Source organism: Nicotiana tabacum, chromosome 15, assembly GCF_000715075.1.
Source record: "Nicotiana tabacum cultivar K326 chromosome 15, ASM71507v2, whole genome shotgun sequence".
Lineage (NCBI taxonomy): Eukaryota > Viridiplantae > Streptophyta > Magnoliopsida > Solanales > Solanaceae > Nicotiana > Nicotiana tabacum.
Window position 1 is genome coordinate 76,676,838 of NC_134094.1, and position 16,202 is coordinate 76,693,039.

At 36.3% G+C, this 16,202-nt stretch overlaps 2 protein-coding genes across 2 annotated transcripts; one reads left to right on the forward strand and one right to left on the reverse strand.

Annotated features, from left to right (window-relative positions):
- The first annotated feature begins 3,067 nt into the window (after positions 1-3,067).
- On the forward strand, positions 3,068-5,546 carry LOC107808043 (E3 ubiquitin-protein ligase AIRP2). Its single transcript, XM_016632524.2, has 5 exons — positions 3,068-3,566; positions 4,260-4,422; positions 4,699-4,765; positions 4,876-5,107; positions 5,223-5,546. The coding sequence occupies exons 1-5, from the start codon at positions 3,478-3,480 to the stop codon at positions 5,431-5,433; spliced, it is 762 nt and encodes a 253-aa protein (XP_016488010.1). The 5' UTR covers positions 3,068-3,477; the 3' UTR covers positions 5,434-5,546.
- Positions 5,547-6,639: 1,093 nt separating this feature from the next.
- Positions 6,640-10,420, reverse strand: LOC107808042 (GDSL esterase/lipase At3g48460-like). The gene is made up of 3 exons (XM_016632523.2): positions 9,722-10,420; positions 8,379-8,959; positions 6,640-7,429 (listed from the first exon to the last, which is right to left on the reverse strand). The coding sequence occupies exons 1-3, from the start codon at positions 10,218-10,220 to the stop codon at positions 6,923-6,925; spliced, it is 1,587 nt and encodes a 528-aa protein (XP_016488009.2). The 5' UTR covers positions 10,221-10,420; the 3' UTR covers positions 6,640-6,922.
- Between the last annotated feature and the right edge of the window lie 5,782 nt (positions 10,421-16,202).

Here is a 16,202-nt window from a genome sequence, read left to right on the forward strand (position 1 = left end):
CTCAATTCTTTATTGTGATGTTCCCGTGGATATTTTGAGCATTTGGACAAGTCCATATAGGATATTTGGGTTTGTAGGAATGATTGGATCAGTCCTGAGAGGCTTGGGTAAGTCTCGGCGCATTTGGGGCAAGTTTTGGAAGAATTGAGTTGCTGAAACAGGGCTTTTCTGCAGTTGGCTTGACTTCAAAAGTGCATATCTCCCAATCTATAAAAAAAAATTGGGATGAAGTTTTGATGAGATTGTAGCACTTTAAGTCTAGTTTCTTGTGGTTCAAGCCGCTCGTCATTCTTACATATGAGCACGAAAATTATGATCATTTTATTAAATGGTGACAGAGCAATTTTTTGGTCAATAGAGTGTTGCAGGTTGCAGCACTACCGTCATGTGGGGGCGACGCCCAGGGTGCCACGACAATGCATTTTTACTACCAAATAGTTTTTCACACTATAAATAGAGTCCATTTTATGGTTTTGGCATTTTTCTTCAATTTTGGAGCATGCGAGCTAGATTTTGAGGGGTTTTGACATATATTCATCGACCATGTTATGATAAGTGATTCTAACTCACTTTTATCATCAAATTAATGATCTATCAGTTATTTTAACATGAAATCAAAGATTTGGAGAATCCAAGTGAGAAATGAAAGAAAACCTAGAAATAGAGAATTATTGATTTAAGCATGCTAATGTTATCAACATGGAATTTTAATTATAAATTAGGGTTCCATGACTCATGGGTACTTGGGATTTGATTTTAATCTTGAGTTTTGATAAAGTGGTCTCAGGTTTATTTTTGTTGACTTTTTGAAAATTTTCATAGATCGAAGTTTTACTGATTGATATTGCTTCCTTTAGTACTATTTGACTTCTGTGAATAATGTTTGGCTAGGTTTTGAAAAATTAAATGTGACGATCCGATAGGTCATTTTGAGTACTAGTCTTAATTCTCGTATTTCGAGACCTCTTGATCTTTATTTGATGTTGATCGATTTGCATGCGTGGTTCGTTTTGTTTTCCGGAAAAATTTTAAGTAAATTTTTGAAGAAAATGTGATTTTTGGTTTAAAATGAGACTTGAGTTGACCACGGTCAACATTCTTAGTAAACGACCTCAGATCGGTATTTTGACAATTTCGGTAGGTTCTTATGCTGTTTTTGGACTAATACGCATATTTGGTTGGGGTCCGGAGTGATCCTAGCGCATTTCGGTGCATGATGTGAAAGAGTGTGAAAAATGAGTTTGAAATCTTGAATATTGATGATTGATTCTTGTTATTTGATATTATTCTGATGATTTGAGGTAGAGAGCAAGTTTGTAGGATTATACTCGTGTGCATGTTCGGTTTGGAGCCCGAGGGGCTCGAATGAGTTTTGAATGTGATTTGGATGCCTTTGCTGGTGTCTTAGGTCTGCAGGTCTCGCATTTGCGATGACCTGTTCGCACTTGCAAGTCCCGCTTTTGGGAAGTTGGACTCGTAAATGCGATGACTGGGGAAGGGCTGATGGATTCACAATTGCGAAGATAGTATCGCCAATGCAGTTATTTGGGTCTTCACTCTTGCGGTTGATTGCGTAGCCCTTCGGATACGGATTCGGCCGAACCTAATAATTTTACTTCAACTTTATGTATTTTATCTTAAGAAATTCATTATATATATATATATATAAATTATTAATTTTAAAAATAATAATTTAGAACGGATTACAATTCGGACACCATAAACTTCAATCCTGGTTGTGCTCGGGACAAACAGAAAATGAATGACTTATTTTGAAATCTAACATATGGATAATTCCAAGTGTTTTATTTCTTTAAAAACACATTCTTGCTTTCCACGTGTATACTTGGTCCACCAGAAATATTATATCATCACATCGTAACAGATAGTCAACACAATTACGGTTTTCTCCGTCTTATTTTACTTAACCTTGTGTGATTTATATGATTTGATTAGTTAATCAATTACGTCTAGATTTCAAAATAGTTAATCGATTGCATCGAAATCATTTCCATATATTCCACTTCATATAGATTACTTTCATTATAACACTAATGAAAGTTTTAAGAGTTCTCTAAATATTAAACTCATCCCTACATGGATAATTATTAGTCCCATCTAGTTGATACACAATTATAAATTATTTTATTCAATTCTATTATGTTATGAGTTAAGTATACAAAGATTTTCGAAGATTCGTACTCAGTTTTTTCTTTTTATATAACTTTATTACATGTAAATTTAAATGCATTTCGTACTTTTTTACTTAAAAATTATTAATCATATAATCGCATCTAAGAAGGGGTTATTCAAAGTCATTGGCTAAGTAATTTAGGCAACCTTCCCTGATTTTATCTTCACTTTGTGCTAATTAACGAGTTTCGCATGGTTTACAAATTCATTTTACAGTTTTAAAGTCTTATTACATGCTTCTTGCGAATATATTGGGCGTTTCAAAAGTCAATATTTACACTCAGTGTAATATTATTTGATTTCATATAATTACAGTGTAAATTTAAATAATAAAAATTATTTAAATTATTAAAAATACAAAATAATATAATATAGTCTAGAGTACTAACGAATGAATCATATACACTATATATCCACAAGTCAGAAAAGTCTAAAGAATAATGCGACAGGTAACGTAATATATGTGAACAAGTTGTACATTTAATAGCCACCAAATTAAATAATATTAATTTTGATAACATACAACATTTGGCTGGATAATGACACCTAACATTAATCAATGATTGTGCTTAAAATAGAAATATAATATCTCTACCCACTTTCTTTTCCCTTCAATTCTTATCTAGTTTATCAACTGCTCTCCTTTTTTGACTTGTTGAATGAGCAAACTATAATGTGAATAAATCAATTCATAATTAATTTACATTGCCTAGTTCAGAACAATAAACTAGAGGGAATTTTAATAATCTCAAGAAAATATAATAGGAAAACTTTTATTAGTAGTTCTTAAAAGGATAATATTTTTATTAATTGTCCTTCTTTTATCAGTCTCTATTTCTTATTTAAGGGTTCTTGGTTGAAAAGCAATCACTTGTGATGACAGCAAAAGAATCAATCATACCAAAACCAAAAACCCCAACTCAATTTTCTTTTCTTCCAAAAAGTAAATATGCAATTCTTTTCATCATTATGACCAACTAAAACCAGAAAGCTGTCACATTCAAAGCCGACCCTTTAGAAAGAAAATAAAACGATATAGTAGTATTTTTTTTTATCCGATAAAGATAGTGTTAGAGGCTTGAAAAAGGGTGGAAGGGATCAAAAAGGGTTTCTTTTTCTATTGTGACTTGTTGAAAATTTGTGTATTTCCTGCAAAAAAAAAAAAAGATTGGATTGATCAGTTTTTGTGTAGAAAAAAGACATATATTTCCTCTAGTCATTTTATAAAGCAGTTTTCTTGATAAAAATACTTTCTGAAAATACATAAACCCAAAGAAGAGGGGGATGGAGATGATTAATTATCAGCTTGGAACGAGTTCTTATCAAGATTCTTTAAAAGTTCTTGAGGCTGATATTCAGCATGCCAATAATCTGTAAGCTTTGCTTTCTAAAGACTTGATTTTCTTTTTTCTTTTTTGCTTTCTGGGTATCAATTTACTATTAGTGCCTTATATTGATATATGCTTTCAATTTTGGATAGTTGCTTTCATAATAAAGACTACGGTTCTGCTATTATGTAATTGGAGGGAGATAACAGTTACTTAATTAGTTAGGGGTTTGTATTATCTTTTTTGGGCTATTGATGCTTTAATGTGGCTCTACCACTGACAAGCCAATAATTTGTCTGACTTTGATGTTGGAGGTGTGAGAGCCTGTTTTTAGCTTCAGAAATGTTTTAGTTTTTGTTATTTCCTTGGAAAAAGGTAAGCCTAATTTCTTATTTATATGGTTTTGTTGAAAAGATAAGATTTAATGATTATTAGTGTTTGTTTTCACTTTGCTTTTTGGGGGCATACTTTAAGGTTGTAACCCCTGATGGAAATTGGGATTTAAAGGCTTTTTCTCCAGCATATTGATGCTTGCACCTTTTGGCATTTGAAGCACCCTTTAGTATCAAGTTTTTTGTGCATTGTTTCTTTTGTGTCTAGGATTTTTGCTCCTTAAAGGGTGGGGTGTGGGGGTGGGGAACGTTGGACATGATGATGCTTTTGCGGCTGATAGATTTTAATTCTTGTTTCTGTCTACTCAGAATTCGTTTGGTCTTGAACTAATTTGCTGGTTTACAGGGCTGCTGCAATTCCAAGAGAGAAGGGAGGAGCGCGTCTTCAAATGAAACTGGCATACAATGGATTAGCTCCTGTGTTTCTGGTTTTGCTCCGTTGGATAGATAGTTCGTGCACATGCTTGCTTCCTGGCTATCTAAATCTCTTTCATGTCCTCATTTACAAGGTTGGGCTCCTATTTCTCTTATTCATTCTGAGTTCGGTTTTCTTTCCTTCTTTTGGCAACTAATCGTAATTCCATTCATGTACGGGTTATGCATTAGAAGAGTCAATAGGTGTGTACCCTATGTGTAAGTAAAACTCCAATTTGCTTCTGAATTTGGAGAATATTCAATGTTTTTACAACAATAGTAGTACATAATATTATCATGTAGTTGAAGCAGTCTTATGTAACTTTTTACCTGCTTTTGTCATTTTTCTAACATTCTCTCTCCTTTGGCAGGTACATACAGATGGGAGACCAAAGATATCCAGACACGGAAGGAGAGCAACTATTAGCGACTTTTATGGTTCGTTGCTCATTCTCTTATTATCCACTTAGTTTCTTACTCATTTTAGGAATAAGTTCCTTACCTTAATTGTGCTTTAACCTTTGCCCTTAATAATGACAAAATTGCAGGTGTTATACTTCCATCACTACAGCAGCTACATTCTAACTTGGTGGAGTTGGACAATAGTAAAGTTGTAAATCATGGCATGGAAATTTCTCAGAAGAAAGTCAAAGGAGAATCTAAATTTGTCAACTTTGAAGCCGAGAGAGAAGATGAATGCGGAATATGCTTAGAGCCTTGTAACAAAATGGTCCTACCGAATTGCTGCCATTCGATGTGCATTAATTGCTATCGTGATTGGTAATGTACCTACATTTTCTTGAGAAGAAAGAATCATACCTACATTCTCTCTATTCATCTCTTTCACTATTTTGGGAGCTTGGCTGAGAATGATCTTGCTTTCTCTACCTTGCAGGAATACAAGATCAGAGTCCTGCCCCTTTTGCCGTGGTAATTTGAAGAGAGTTAAGTCAAGAGACTTGTGGGTCCTCACCTGCAATGAAGAAGTTGTTGATCCGGAGACTGTTTCCAAAGAGGATTTAGTGCGTTTCTATCTATATGTTAACAGCCTGCCTAAGGATTCTCCTGATGCGCTGTTCTTGATGTATTATGAATACCTAATATGACATTAAGCATTTGAGATAAGTAGTGTACAGATAGAGAAAGAAAACCTTCAAATGTACATAAATTCTGGTGGGAGTAATTCTCCTAAATTTCATAGAGAAATAACCACCTCCATTATTGTCTTTGTTGTGGCATTTAAGCCAGCTTCATGATCAACAAAAATTCTCCAAAATTATGTCGCAGAGCTCCTTACTTAGAATTTTGCATCAAGTACATCGATTGTATCACCTTCTATGGATGGTTAGTGCATAACCTTTACTTCTGATTGATGGCGAATTATACATTCTTTTATGTACAGTTTTTGTTAAATCTTTGGAAGTATGTGCTATGTAAAATGTACATGCTTCCTACAATTCTATGTCTTAGCAGTGCAGGTAAAACAACATGATAGAACAATATCATGTTGAAGGTGGGGATTGAAGGGAAGATAAAATTTTGGACAGATAGTTGGATTGAAACAGGGAGATTGAAGGATGAATTCCCTACTCTCTGCAGTTTAACCCTGAACAAAAATGTTTATGTTTGGTGACTGTTATGTCAACTATGAATGGCATCTAAAGTTTAGAAGAAACTTTAATGATTGGCAAATCCAAGATATCAGTCACCTTTTTGACACTTTTGCAGCCAATTTCTCTTTGATGACAACAGGATGGACTCTCAAACTTGGCTTGCTAGCAGCAGTGGCTTCTTCTCTATTAAAAGTTGCTACAATCTTCTCCAAAAGCTCGATAGTAACTGGGACAACAATTGGCCTTGGAAGATGACATGGAGGACAAAAACAACACTACCGAAATGCCCTGCTTTGGTTGGAATGCTGTCGAGGGAGCATGTCTTAGCCAAGACAATTTGAAGTGAAGAGGATTCTCTATTTGCAGCAGATGTTACTTGTGTGAAAACTGACAAAGAATCCATCAGCCATTTAAACATCTTTGGTGTTTACTGGGTGATGCCACAGAATATCAAATGCTTACTGTCAAATTGGCAAGGACAAAGAATTGATAAAAGACTAAAGCAAGTTTGGGAGACCATCCCCTTATGGATCATGTGGACCATTTCTCTTGAGAGGAATAGCAGATGTTTTGATGGGATAAAGTAGCATTCTTCTTTTGTAAAGTAAAAATGTTTACAAAACTTGCGTTTTTGGTGTATGAGCAGTTTTCTGGAGTGTCTAGCCTATTTACAGGTTAAACCACAAAAAGCTATTGAAATGCTCAGCAAAGGAAGAGTATATTTCTAATCCTTCATTAAATTACCACATATATCAACTGGTACATGACATTACATGTGCATTTACAATGTCAGCTTGGTTGGAAACATTTATTGTACTCCACAAATGCTGTCTATCTGCTAATGATAAAAGAGGTAATCTGCCTATTGTATAGTTTCTCGTTCTTGCAATGGAAGAAACATCTCTGAGAATAATTCCTATTATTATCTCGCTCTCTGGATTGGTCCGGAGCGGTATTATTTGCTAGCTTACATTGAGTCCATCTACATCCCGCTCCTACTTTTGACCAGCTCACTAAAAGATGGTTGACAGAAGCCTTGATTGAGGAAAAGATCAGTGACTTTCTGATTCATTGCTTCTGTAAGATGGATACCATCCCAGCTGATAAATTTGCTAGGATTGTTGCAGCTGACAGTACCAGGTGAGCCACACAACGAATGCAAGTTGAAGTTGAGTGGTCCTCCTGTAGCTCCACAGCAAGGTTTGAAAGCTTCCTCAAATTGGTACTTCTTTAAGTTCATCAGAATTGTTAGATATGCATTCCAGTAATCAGCATATAAGATATGACAATTAGGATATAATCTACGGAATCTTTCCAATCTCCTTTGCAGGATCTGGTTGTGGACCATTACTGCTGTGTTGACAGCTGCTGCACATCCCATATGATCAAGAGCAGCTTTCAGTGGACATAATGAGATATGTAGTGGGAGGCATCCTATTGGTGGTAATCCTTGAACTACGATGTACTTTGCTCCGCTTCCCAGCAATGCCTATACATATAAACACTGTCTACTTAGCATTGCTGTGATGTCAGATATCTGTGCTGCTATTATTCTTTAAAAAATGCTTATTATGGAAAGTTAAGGTGTTTGGCCAAGCTTATGAGAAAAAATGCTTTTGAGTAGTAGCAGAAATTGTTTTCTGCTGCGGGGAAGAAAAAGAAACAAGTAGTTTTGTCTTGAACATTAAAAACATAAGTTGGTTTTTTCATTTTTCTTAAGGACAAAAATACCTTTACCATACGTCTCATGTGAGGACAATATACTTGCTATCCTTAGCTTAGCTACTATATTACTTAGATACTTTGATTTTTGGAATTGTAGTGACCTGATGGTAGGAGTAGTTATATTGTACACTTAGCTTAGACTCCTAGTGTAGCTGAATTTTGGAGGTAAATGTTCTGCATTTACATGGCCTTGTAAAGATATTTTCTCTTTCTGTTTAATCAAAAAAAAAAAAAAACCTTTACCATAAATTTATATTTACTATCCCATAATACAAACAAAATCTAACCTCATGCGTTTTCAACAATACATATATGACCAAAATCTCATGAAGTTGTTCCTTCTCTATGTGATTTTAGTTTTTACATTTTAATTAAATGAAATAGTTTTTTTAATTAAAGTCTCTCATAATAAACATTTAAAATCATTCGTCTATTATCTTAATAGTAATTGTAAAGTGAATCTTTAGCTTTATCACTTTGTAATTTCACTCTCAAAAGCACTTTTGTAAAGACTGGCCAAAACGAATTGTTCTTATAAAGCACATTTCAAATGTTTTGGCCAAACACAAACTACTACTTTTTCTAAAACGGCATTTGACAAAAAGCACCTTTTGAAATGAGCAGATTTGAAAGTTTGACCAAACAGACTTTAATACGAATGCATAAATAGTACTATGTCAAAGGTTTTAGTGAAACACTTTTCATGTGCATACCTCGATTAGTCTGCTAACTTGATCGACAGACTGCTGTGTGAGCCAACGTGTAGGTAAAGAGGACCCTTGTATACGAGCGTAGTCACTAACGCCAACAGAGCCTATCCAGAAGAGTGCATTCTCCAATTCAGCCTTGCAACTTTTTCCAGTTTTATCTGTACATCCCATCTGCTGTTTCAACTTATTGAACCAATCGATCTGAGTTTGAAAGTTCAAGGGTATTCCTTTCCAAAAAAGGTTAGTAATATTTTGCATCGAGAATTTCTCTTTGGGAAGAATTGTTGATCCAGCTATTGCAAAATTGACCCCAGATGTGAAATTTATAGAGGTACTTTGGAAGGGTGGCAAATGTGGTAGATTAAGAGCATCACATAGAAAATCTACCACCAACTGCCCATCGCATAAACCATTCTTCGATTTTGCTGAAATGCTCGTGCTTTGAGTGAAATTTACCTTGAGATCACCCACTAATTTAGCATTTCCGGTATCAGTGTAGGAATCTCCAAAAGCATAGACCTTGTGGAAGCATCCTATATAGTTATTATGCTTAATGGAAGTATCTTGAGCAGGGGAAGAGTTACCTGTTATAAAATAAAATAACTGTATGTCAGATAAAAGCTTCAAGGCATGAAAACAACTTTCTTAAAGAGATGTTGCCCTTAGATTATTTGTGAAAATACAGACAAGTTTCTTCAGGATACAACAAAATCTACAAATTGGCTCATTCACTATTTAGAGGAGTTATATATTTATTTATAGGGTTGAAAGAAGGCTATTCAGAATTGTAATCTTATCTCACGATAAAAAAAAAATCAGCAGCAGCATAGTCATCTTATTTCATGAACAAACATGTTCTTTCAATTAAAACCTGAATTTAAATTTAAATTAAAGCTGCCCCCAGGGCCTAGCTCAAGTGGCAAAGGGTGGTGGATTTGTGTCTTAGGTCACAGGTTCAAGCCCCCACACCATGCAAAACAAAGCCTGGTATTTAAGTGGAGAAGGGTAGAGGGGCGGGTCCATTATCCACTGAGTTTCGAAGGCTGCGGTTGGTCCAAAGGATCGGCCCCAGACGGATTTCTGGGTCATCAAAAAAAAAAAAAAAAAATTTAAATTAAAGCTAAATTTAAAAAAAAAATGAAAATACGAAGTCTTTAGGGTGTGTTTGCTATGACATAAGTCATTTTCTAGAAAATATTATCTGGTCATTGACTTATATTGTCGTGGAAAAAAACTTTATGGTATTTGGTTGGAGAGTGAAAAATACTTTCCGAAGAGAAAACATTTATTAAAGATTGATAATAACATTAGCAAACTGGATAGTGTCTCAAGGGAAGAATTATTACCAGGCTTGGTGGGAAATTCATGGCTGTTATTATGAGGTGGGAATGAATTACCAGGCTTGGTTGGAATTTCATGGCTGTTATTTAGAGCAGGGGAAGAGTTACTGGGAATTTCATGGCTGTTGTTTTGAGCAGGGAAAGAATTTCCAGGCTTGGTTGGAATATTTTCATGGCTGTTGTTTTGAGCAGGGAAAGAATTTCCAGGCTTGGTTGGAATATTTTCATGGCTGTTGTTTTGAGCAGGGAAAGAATTTCCAGGCTTGGTTGGAATATTTTCATGGCTGTTGTTTTGAGCAGGGAAAGAATTTCCAGGCTTGGTTGGAATATTTTCGTGGCTGTTGTTATGAGCAGGGAATGAATTACCAGGGTTAGTGGGAATGTTTTCATGGCTATTGTTATGAGCAGAGGAACAATCACAAGGGGGCTTGTAATGAGCATATGAAAACGAGAAAAACAGGCAGAAACAGAAGAATAGGGTAAGAGGAAGATGTGGGAACAACATATTTGGTCCTCTTTTTTTTATTTTTTATTATTTGGGTAATAAGTTTGTGTTATTCAAGTGAGGTCTGCTAACTAGCAAGAAAGCTATTTATAATATCCAGTTTAAATCTGTTTGAAATAAGAGGCTAATTTTGTAGAGGGCCTCCTTTGTTATAGAGAATCACAGGTAGTCATTCTTTTAGGCACTACCTACCAACAGACTACAACAAAATTTCATGGAGCTATGAATATGAGTTAAACTAGGATCTCTCTCTCTCTCTCTCTCTCTCTCTCTCTCTCTCTCTCTCTCTCTCTCTCTCTCTCTCTCTCTCTCTCTCTCATTATTGTGTATCCTTAAAAAAATAAAAAAATTGTAAGTTTGAGTTCCAATATTTTTGTTGTCATCAGAATGTGTTTGGTAGTGCACGTCTCATATTTAAGAAAAAACTGAAAAATCAACGTAAACCGAATCGATAAAAAATCGACTTAATTGGTTTGATTTGGTTCTAATATTTGAAAATCTGACTTACTTGGTTTGATTTCTTTTTAGAAAAAAATCAATCCAAATCGAAAAACCAACAATGACATGGAATTCAAAAAGCCAATTAAAAAATAAGTTCTCAATTAATATGAACTTGAAAGCAAATGAAAAGGCAACTCTAATCATTTATGTTGAAACTGTGAAACAGTAGGAAAAAAGAAGATCCAAGTCAAATTTCTTTCTTTATCTCTTTTTATCTATGTTATTGCACTTCATTTTGTTTTAAAAGTTTAGTTAATCTAGACTTGAGAGCAAATAGAAATTAGAATACCATTATGTTGAATCAATAAAAATATTCGCCAAATTGAAGCCTCATATCAATGATCCTTAAATCCTCATATAAGGCCCTTCGAGTATCAATAGAACAAAGATACTGTATACGTATACCTGGGGATTTGTAGCGTACATTTTTTGGTTGCACTCAAAAGGTCGGATAGTAAGTTTTGAGTCCGGAACCAAAATAATGTATTTTTTTGACTCAAGACACAAAAATAAGTGGAAAAAAGAGTTAGTGATCAAAATACATATAGCGCCCTTTTAAAGGGCACTATACCTTAACGATCGTTTGCCCGTTAAGGTATAGTGCCCTTTAAAAGGGCTTTATACTTGAATTTGATAAGACGGGAAAGTATAGCGCCGTTTATTAAGGCGCTATACATATTTTGTGGGCCCACCAATAATTATTCTGCGCTTAACTGACATAACAATAATTCAAATTGGTATAACGCCCTTATTTAAGTAGCTATACCTCAAAAAATTCGACCCCCCGTATTGGGCATTGCCTTATTTAAAGACGTTAAGGATTTTGTAAAAATCCATTCAGAAAAATTCTCAAGTCTTGTTAAATTTTTCTTCGTTAAGTTGTTTTACATTTTGTCATAATGTCTGAAGAGCGAAGAATTAGGGTTTCATTATATTGTGGGTCGGGGGGGGGGGGGGGTTGAGGTTGTGGTGGCGAATAACTCAGTAAGCTATAGTTTATCTCCACAGTATCATGTTAAGTTGCCACTTACAATGGAGTATGATAAATTTTTATCATTGTTATGTAAAAAAAATGAGTGTGAGCAAACGTTCGGTGAACCTTAAAGTAACAGGAAGATATCCGTATTCTGTCACTCTGCAAGGGGTTGCTTGTTATGCTGAGTTTAACATCAAGGACGATGAAACTTTGAATTTTTTGAGGACTCCGGATGAATACCGGAAATTTCTTTTGATAAAAAAATGTTGGAAATGTACGTCAAGGCTGAAGACGTTTGCAATAATGAGGTTGCGCAAAACAGGGATATCCTTCAGTTATCGGGTGGTTATTTTGGAGCAGTTTTAGCCGAACAGGTTCCGGCTGAAAGAGTTTGGCCTGATCTAAACTTATCTCCACGAGCGAATGAGGAGCGAGGAAATAATTTCTCTCCTACTTTACATGATCCACAAGACGAGTGGTAAACTTCAATTTTCCTTTGTGTTATGATGTTTATTTTTACTGTATTGAATTTGTATTAACACCCATATATTCCACAGAGGGTACCGGCCAGATATGAATTTTACAAGTTATGAACCAACGCCCAGTTGGAATATGCGTAGTTATGGTGTGTTGGATCATGGTGGTCCATCCGGGAGTCATCACCAACAGGATGATGTCCATCATGAGATGACAACACATTACGATTTGTAAGTGAAGTGATATAGCTATATGTAAAGTATTTATCAATTTGAGTAACTCATTATTTTGTTGGTTGTGCAGTGAAAACGAGCAACTTGAACGTCCTATCCTGACTCAATTTCCCAAAGACGACATATTTAATCGGGATCTGGCAGATGCACAAAGTCAGGAAGAGAACAGTGATTATGACAACAATACCGATGAGTCCGGAGATGACACACCCTTCCCTGATGAGGGTGATGATGAGAAGGAAGAGAATGCTGGACCTGATTTGATGAGGGAGCATGCTCCACACCCCGTTAGACCAAGAGTGTAGGAGTCCCACGTGCCGTTTCATTCAAGGGAGATTCCCTACCTTGATTATTTACCAAGTATGCCGGATGTGAATGCCCTCACAAGGGATACTGACGAAATTCGGACAGTAATGTGGGATGAGTCTAGACCAACGGTGCTGTCAAATGGCATGCTTTTTCCTGATAAAGAGTGCCTAAGCAGGGCGGTGAAAATGTACAACGTAAAGGAGTTTCGTGAGATGACGATATGAGAGTCAACTCCGGATGTATACAAGGTTGTTTGCCGTAGATGGTTTACAGGTTGTAATTGGATTCTGTGTGCGAAGAAGAAGAAAATAAATATGTGGGTCGTGGGTAAATACATTGTCACCCACAATTATGAAATGGACACATTCAGTGGGAATTACTTCAACTTGGATGTTGACTTGATTTCTCTTGTCTTGATTCCACACATTGAAGCGTCCATAAGGTACAAGATCAAATAGTATATTACATCCGTCCACCAGGAATATGGGTGCACCATTACCAAAATAAAGGCATTTCTCGGGCGCAAACGTGCGTTTGAAATTGTTTATAGTAACTGGGATAAGTCATTTGCATCTCTATCTAGGTACATGGCCGCATTGGAACACTTTAACCCTGGGACTGTTGTTGAATGGAAGCTTGAGCAGAGTCCGGAAATACCAGAATATATATTCAGATACGTGTTTTGGGCATTTAAACCAGCAATTGATGGTTTTGTGCATTGCCGGCCGGTAATATCCATAGACGGCACTCATGTCTATGGAAAGTATGATATTAAGCTGTTGATCGCTGTTGCAGTAGATGCTAATGGAAGTATATTTCCCTTAGCTTTTGCTATTTGTGCCAATGAAAGCCAAGAGATGTGGACACTATTTTTGAACCACTTGAAAGAGTACATTATCAAACAACGTTCAAGTATTTGTCTAATATCTGATCGGCATGGTGGTATTTTAAGTTCTGTACAGAATTTGCGTGCATGGCAGGAACCGTATGCCTGCCACCGTTACTGTGTGAGGTACCTGAAGGCCAATTTCCAGAAGGCATATCCCAACAAGGATTTGCATGATTTAATGTGGATGGCTGCAACAGATCACCAAGAGTGTAAATTCAGGAGGCGCATGAAATCTATCAGGCAGGAAGACGAGGGAGTCTATCGTTGGTTGATGCGACATGAGCTTGACAAGTAGACTTTGCATGCGGATGGTGGCAGAAGATGGGGAATTCTAACTACAAATGTGTCAGAGTCTTTCAACGGGTTATTGAAGTCTGCACGAGGATTGCCTGTCACTGCCATGGTGCGGATGTCATTCAAGCTAATGGCGGAGAGGTTTGTTGAAAGGGCTACAGGTGCATTGTCATTGATGAAAATGGGTGTTGAATTTATGCCAATACCAATGAAAAGATTTGAGAAATACAGGAAGCGAGCACATTGGCATTCATTTTTGCAGTATTGCAACGAGCGAAATATTTTTGAAGTTAACACCGCTATCCATCACAACCGGGGAATAATACATACACCGTAAATGAATCCAGAAGGTTATGCTCTTGTGGGAAATGGTCCATCTACCACATGCCGTGCTCACATGCCATCAAGCGCTTTCAACATACAGGTTTAGGTCCAACCAACTACGTTGATAAAGAATATAGTGTTGCTGCATACTTAAACACCTATAGTGGGCAGTTGTAGCCAGTGGGTGCTGAGCATTATTGGCCGCCGTAACCATTTAAAATGGTGTGTAACAAGGAGTTTTTGCGTCAGTGACAAGTGCAAAAAAAAAACGTGTATACGGAACCAAATGGATGTTGGTGATACCGTTTATGCGCGCAAAGGTGGCATATGCTCGCAAACAGGACACGACCGTCGTAAATGTCCTTCAACTGGTTTGGGTGGCGGTGGTAATCCAGCTCCTGGTGAAAGTTCATCTAAGTTGCCCAACTATCAAGGATACACGTAGTATTTTGTTTCCGTAATGTGATTGTAATAAGTGTATGTACTTGGTTATCTTGCAGAATATATGAAATAAAATTATGTTTCCATTGCTGTTAAATCTTATTGATATTTAACTTTAATACTTTAGTACAACAATCTAACATAAACCCATTGTTTTTTAAAAAAATAATTGTCTTGTCGACTTGAAAAAGCTGCTCGCCTGCAAAAGCTATCTTCTGGAAAAGCTGTATTGTACCCGAAAGAATCTTTAACACACGAAGCATAGCGCGGTTAAATACTACGTTATGTGTGTTGTCTTGTCGACCTGAAAAAGCTGCTCGCCTGCAAAAGCTATCTTCTGGAAAAGCTGTATTGTACCCGAAAGACTCTTTAACACGCGAAGCATAGCGCGGTTAAATACTACGTTATGCGGGTTGTCTTGCCTATAAATAACTAGCGCATTTTAGTTATTATCTGCGCTTAACCAAAACAAATAGCAAAACCTTCCATACATTTTTCATTTTTCTTGCATTAACAAATGTCTGGACGCAATGACCAACCAAGGTGATATTGTGGCAAACGTGCGATTATGAAGGCATGTTGGTCCGATGGTAATGTTGGGCGCATATACTGGATGTGTCTATACAGGTTTGAACGCAATGACGAAAATCATTGTATGTTTGAGGAATGGTATGGTGAACCCATTAACCAGGAATACTATAAATCATGTTTGCAGTATGTTTGAAATATGAACAGTGAATACCAACGCCAGATCTCTGAAATGCAACGAGAAATTGCGGCATTGCAGGAGAAACTAAAAGAGGCGGAAGAAGAAAAAAATAAAATGGAAGAGAAATTTAAGTGGTTGTAGCAGAGAATAATAGGCGGTAGTGACTAAACAAACACATGTATGTGTTGAGTATAATGTTTTATCTTTATGTTTTCCGTGTCATGTATTTTCATTAGTTGTACTGAATTTAAATTATGTTAAGTTTCTATGTTTGTGTTTGTGTTGTAGTATTAAAATAACGAAGAACCGGAGAAATAAAAACATAATGCGCATATAATGTAAACAATAAAAATTGTTGCAATTATTTACTGAATGTCATATGTATATAAAATACAAAAAAAATCAATGCGTCCCACATCCTGTATGCTTTAATGCAGCCGTTGGCCTGAGGCGCATCCCATCTCGCCCGGCTATGCTATCAGGATCATCCTCATCACGTCGCCTCTTTATCAGAGGATGCGCTGCAGCATGATCGTCAGTAGGGCTGACAGGCTCGGTAGAAGGGGCCGTCTGTCTAGCAGTAACCTACAGAATAATAAGATATTCCAGTATATGAAAATATATATTTGTAATGTACATGTTAAGTCACAAAAATTTAAATTATCTTACCATGGTCTCGTCGGGCTCCTGAATATAATCATCCGGCGCAGCCAGGTCAGTATCGCACAAAGTGGCCTCCGTGACGGGCGAGGATGAAGCCTTAATAAAAAAACATAAAGATATTTATGGTTAATCAACGAGATAAAAACAAATTTAAATGTAATAGTAA

What these genes read in the sequence shown, in the direction of transcription:
- LOC107808043 (XM_016632524.2), top strand. Translation starts at nt 3,478, where the DNA reads ATGGAGATGATTAATTATCAGCTTGGAACGAGTTCTTATCAAGATTCT. An exon ending in ATTCAGCATGCCAATAATCT is followed by an intron (nt 3,567 to 4,259) that starts GTAAGCTTTGCT and finishes GCTGGTTTACAG; the next exon opens with GGCTGCTGCAATTCCAAGAG. An exon ending in TTCATGTCCTCATTTACAAG is followed by an intron (nt 4,423 to 4,698) that starts GTTGGGCTCCTA and finishes CTCCTTTGGCAG; the next exon opens with GTACATACAGATGGGAGACC.
- LOC107808042 (XM_016632523.2), bottom strand. Translation starts at nt 10,220, where the DNA reads ATGTTGTTCCCACATCTTCCTCTTACCCTATTCTTCTGTTTCTGCCTG. An exon ending in TGAATTTCCCACCAAGCCTG is followed by an intron (nt 8,960 to 9,721) that starts GTAATAATTCTT and finishes ATTTTATAACAG; the next exon opens with GTAACTCTTCCCCTGCTCAA. An exon ending in AAGTTAGCAGACTAATCGAG is followed by an intron (nt 7,430 to 8,378) that starts GTATGCACATGA and finishes TTATATGTATAG; the next exon opens with GCATTGCTGGGAAGCGGAGC.